Source organism: Balaenoptera borealis (genome assembly GCF_965194805.1).
Source record: "Balaenoptera borealis genome assembly, chromosome: 16".
Lineage (NCBI taxonomy): Eukaryota > Metazoa > Chordata > Mammalia > Artiodactyla > Balaenopteridae > Balaenoptera > Balaenoptera borealis.
The window spans coordinates 66,411,492-66,416,895 of NC_138872.1; the positions used below are offsets into that span (position 1 = coordinate 66,411,492).

The 5,404-nt window shown below is 43.4% G+C and overlaps 1 protein-coding gene across 9 annotated transcripts in view; it reads right to left on the reverse strand.

Moving 5' to 3' along the window:
- DCUN1D3 (defective in cullin neddylation 1 domain containing 3) overlaps positions 1–5,404 on the reverse strand; it is a 34,618-nt gene continuing 29,214 nt past the window's right edge. For all 9 annotated transcript variants that reach the window (XM_082362603.1, XM_082362601.1, XM_082362602.1 and 6 more), the window contains 2 exons: positions 3,546–4,081; positions 1–2,255 (listed from right to left, as the gene is read on the reverse strand). In XM_082362603.1, the coding sequence (XP_082218729.1) occupies positions 1,772–2,255; positions 3,546–3,976 (915 nt within the window). In that variant the 5' untranslated portion in view covers positions 3,977–4,081 and the 3' untranslated portion in view covers positions 1–1,771. The remainder of the gene's footprint in view (positions 2,256–3,545; positions 4,082–5,404) is intronic.

Here is a 5,404-nt window from a genome sequence, read left to right on the forward strand (position 1 = left end):
TCAAGAGTGTAAATATTTTTTTATTTAAAAGATTCCCTTTTCAATCTGTTCCAAAGTGTTGGAAGCTGAACAGTACAAGTTCCTGCCACCCACCCTTCCAGTACAGTTTTATGAGGACACTTTTTTTTTTAATGGAAAAATAACAAGAGGACCCTCTACTGAAACCAGGTAGGACCAGAGTCAGCTCCTGTGTGGCAGTTTGGCCAAAGCTGGCCTTATGGAGCGAGCACGCAGAGGAGTCTGGGGAACTGGGACTCCCTCTTGTGAGGAAAAGGCTGAGAAAATTAATCTTCTCTTTAATGAAAATGGTCCAAATTCTGATTCAAAAGCCTCCATTATGATGTTCCCTGGCACTCTTCTTATACTATATATATTGAAGGCTCCCTTTTATAGCCAGTTTTAGCAGGCAAAGAAACAAAGAAATATAGATACATATATGTGTATATATATATATTTTATATAGGTAAAATATATACATATCTTATATATGTATATATACATATTTGGGGGTAGGAAAAGGAGAGGTGGGTCATGTAAACCTAAACAGTCATCACATTACCCCAAATGAGCCTGACATTAACAAAGAAGAAAATAAATAACTTCTGGGGGTTAAGTGACAACATGGGTGCAGCAAGAAGGGAAAGGGCACACGTTTTAACTATTAAATACATTTTTATATTTGTTTGGCAGAGTTCAAGCCAGCCCAGGCTTCTGCACTTGCCAGACAAGTAAGCTGATGATACTCAATTTAAAAAAAAAAAAAAAAAAAAATTCAAGCAGAGCTCCATACCACAGTTTTCCTTCAAGTCAGTTGGCCGGCAGGCACAGTTTTCTGACCACCAGGAACAGAAACTTTGGCTCCAAGGCAAATGAAAAAAAAAAAAGTATTTCCACTTACAACGTGAAAATACAGAAAGTTCATCAAAGAAAGAAAACTATCAAAGTCTACTTCCAGCAAAACTGAGGTAGCACTGCTTTCTCTGCATTCAATGCTTAAGTGGTTCTCAGTACAATGTGTTCTAAAAAAACCGCTCACTTGACTGACAGGTGCAGCATGTTGATGGATAAACTCAACATGAAATGCAATAGGTCAAAGAAGGAATGAGCAAGAAGTGAGGAAAATAAGGGTTTCAGATAAATTAGCTTAAAAGGGGGTTGTCACCAGACTACAAATGCTCTTGGCTGGCCTTGGCTCTCCAAGAGCTTTAAATCGCCTGGGAATTAATGCAATGTGGTTAACAGTTAACACTGCTATTCAACTCTGTGTAAATCTTTAAAAATAATTATTACAACCTAAATTCAACGATGTAAACAGCACTACACACAGTACAGACCTGCCCTGAAAAACAAGAATATGCAAAACTGAGATCTGGCACTGTATCGTTTTGTAATGATAATTCAACCTAACTGTCCCATTCCCCCGCTCCCTGCTCTACACCCTCCCCCACCCCCCCCAAAAAATCTAATTTGTGCAAGAAGTGGCAGGCTTATTCTATCTGAAGGCTTCAAAAAAAAAAAGATACACAACATGTAGCCAGGTTCAAATATTTTGGGGGACCCTCCCCCCAAAAAAGAAATAACCAAAATAACCAAAAAGTGAAGAAAGTGCCTAAAACATGATACAGCATTTTAGAGCCCTTTCAGATACAAGGCAGAGAAAGGTGTAAAGTAGAAAATATCCGGATCTTCAGTAATTTCCAGAAAGGTCCAATTCCTTGGTTGGCTGCAGGGCAGCGGGCAGATCCTTGCTGCTGCTCCTGAGACAGAGCCACTAAGTCTGCTCCTCGGGACATAAGCCCTCGGGCCCTGAGCTGAGTGCACCTCTCCCTTCCCCTTCTCTTTTCCTTCGCTCCATTTCCCACTCCACAAAGGTATCAAAGAGACTTGGCCAGGCCTCATCTTCACTGTAGTTGCTGAGGTCAGGGCCAATCACCTGAGTGAAGTTAAGGAACATGTTCCAAGTGTCCCTGGAGATGCCCTTGATCCCCGAGGGGTTCTCTGTTAGGAAGTTTAGCCACTGGTCCAATACTGGAGGATTGTTCTGGGTAAAGACTAGTTTCCACAGGGCAATGGCTATTTCCCGATGCAGTGACCGCTGCCCTTCTTCAGAGTCCAGACCGAACTGAAATGTAAACCGGTAGAGATCCTTGAATTTATCCTCTTGTTTGGCTTCTGTTAAGAGGCTAGGGAACCGTGCACAGATCCCATCAATGCTGTCTGCACTTATTGCTTTGCAGCCATCAAAAAACTCCTTCCTGCAACAGGAAGGAGGGGGCACAATTAATAATTGTAAACGGTATCATTTACTGAGAGGCAATATAGTATCATAATTAAGAGGGTAGCTGTGAGGCTGTCTGGATTTGAATGCCAACTCCTCCGCTAACTGTAGTCCTATTTCTTCATCTGCCAAATGGTGAGAATACTACCTTACTTCATAGGGTTCTGGTGAGGACTAAACAAGTTAATATGTCAGCTGCTTCTAATAGTGCCTGGCACATGGTAGACAGCTGATGATGGTTCATTCATTCATCTATTCATCTTTCCAAAGCTAAACTCAAAGTCTCCTGCTCCATGCTCTGTTTCCCATTCTGCAACAGTGATTAAGCTGTAGACTCTCCTCCAAGATGGGGAGTCTCTTCCTGTTTTCCTTTTGATTCTCTAGGGGTTGTTTGTTTTTGGAATATTTTTGGTGACTGCCAAGGGAAATTTTTGGAGCCAAAGATTCTGGATGAACCTGGGTAACTCTGCCACCAGAGATCAAAGTTCTGTTATTAAAAAACAAAAATTGAGTATGTATTTTTAACATCTATATAACACTTTTAGTTTACAACATGGTCTCACATTGATCATCTTCTCGGAGATTTCTGCAACTGCTGAAGATAGAACGTCTGAGGTCTGTCGAGTAACCTACCCAGGGACTAAAAATTTTATCGAGGGATTCTCAAAGTCAATTCTTCTTACTTACTTATAACCCAGTGCTCTGGAAACCACACCTTGCAGTGACCCTGCCATGTTGTCTCCCACAAACAACCTCTACAGGGATGCATGACCATGACAATGTACACAACTACTGGTTGATAACTAGGGCCAGCTGTCCTTGTTGGCACATAGGCTGGCTAAGGGTAATGTGCGGAGAGCTAGAAGGGGCAACTGGCTTCATGCAGTTACTGAAGCACATCCCCAGTGGCACTCACTATACTGGCACTCAATGCCTAACACATGATAGGTGTACAATAAATACCAAGTGAGGAAGTGAGTGAATTGACAAGTACAGGAGTGAAAGAAAAGATAAAAGTCAAACAGCAGTGGGGTGGGGCAGCAGCTTGGCAACATGGATTATTCCTCATTTAACTTCAGGCAAGGAGGGTTGCTGCCCAGTTCTTCAGAGGCTGAATAGCTTTAGAGAAATTGGTCAGAAAAAGAAAATAAGATTTACCCAAAACCCTATGAAGCCAACCCAGTTCTATCCTAGCTGGGCACCACTGCTCAATGGTGCTCTCTTTCCTCCTCTGATCACCTGGTGACATGAAGTATTTGTGACTAACCTGGTGAATTTGCACATGGTAGCAGCCTGGAACTTCCAAGCCAAGAGCAGCACTCGAAATTCCGTGGGGTCCACACATAGGTCATTGCAAAAGCGCTCCATGCCTTCCTCCAAAATTGCATCCTCCCGCTCATCCTTATAGCGCCTGAACAGTTCTTCCAACCTCTGCAAGGAAGACTCCTCGGCATTTGACCTGGGCTCCCTCCCAGCATCTCCTGAGGATGTTGGCAGCTGGCAGGTCTCAGTAGCAGCCTCTGCCTTCTTGGTCCCATTGACAAGGATATCCCCACCTGGCTTGCCACAGGCTGGCAGCTGTTCCTCACGGTGGCCTGCACCCCGCCTCCCGTGTGACTTGCTGCTGGGGTCACGGTCTCCATTCTTGCTACCCAGAGTTGATGAGGGATTCTTGCACTTGGTGACACACTGGCCCATGATGCTGGTGGCCTGGCCTCTAGAGTGGCCCCCTCTGGATTGGATGCCCTTGTTGCCACTGGCCCACGTGCCTCAACATGCCATCAGCCAGAGGAGCCAGCCAACCTGGAATGAAATTAGAAAGCAATCACTGCTGGACAGGGAGACAGAGTATGCAAGCTTCCCTCCAGGGACTGCACACTGGAACACCACTCTGTTTCAATGAGCTAACCATGAACCAGGGGAAATTCCCCAAGTTCATCATCACCTCCCTCGCAAGCCCATACCTTCACCTTGGAAATGCAGTGGTTAGAGCACATATGGAGAACCAATAAGGAAAATTCCTAAAATTCTTAAGGTAACATAGATCACAAAGAAGTTGATTCATGTGCAGAATGCATCAAGGAAGACTATGGTTCTGCCAGAAATATTCCAAAGGAAATATGTCTTGCCAACTTGCCATCACATAAGAAAGTTATTTGGACCTGTATTAACCCAGAAGGTACAAATAAAAGGTTCATCTTCTAGTCTCTAATGTCAAAATTCTCAGATGTTCTTTTTAAGTAGGATGAGTAGGAAGAAGGGGTAGCCACATCCAAAACAACTATATAGTCTCATAATGGCCTAAAGATGAGATAAAGAATTTGCAGAGTCAATACTAACGGCAGAGTCCTAGCCAAATAACAAAGTAAAATTTGTCTTGATTTCTTCAAATTCCTTTCTGGGACCCACCCGCACAGTAGGTGAAATGCCCTTTCTCCACCCTTCCTCTATCCACCCATGGGAGCCATCCACCAAGACTGTTTGTTCTCCACGCCAAGGGTCCCAATCGCTGAGCTTCTTTTCTAACCCCCATCCCTGCCCCCAGCAAGGTGGTATGTAGAGGAAAGTCAAGTTCACACTAAATGTGAATGTCCTGTAGGGCCTGCAGGCTTAGTCTTCCAAGATAGCGTCTCCATTTTAAAAGAAGGGCTGATTTACCCAAATACAGTCTCTAAATGATAGAATAACTGCTAGATGAAAAAGAAAAGTCTGCACTGATACATAACAAACATCACAGCGGTTTATTTATTAAGTAACGAAAAAGTGGTTTTTAAAGAATTGCTAGAAATTTCTGGGCCAGGGATGAGGTGATTTCTCTGAAGACTCTATCTACTCAGACTCTTATTCTTACCTTCAACTAGTCCGCTAGAAGATCCATCTAAAATTTAGTACTTATAAAAGTTTGCTACCTGCTATAATAACTGCAGCCTCTGAAATTATAATGTTGATAGAAATTTAGACCAGGAGCCAGAAGTATAGTCGGGAAAGCAGACCAAATCAATGTCAGTCCCATGCCTCTCCAGCTCTAGGGTCAGGGACTTCCACAATCCAAATTCAAAGCTCTAAGGAGACTGGCAGTGGGGCAGAAGGGTGCTTTTAATGGAAGGCTGGAGCTTTAAACTTTAC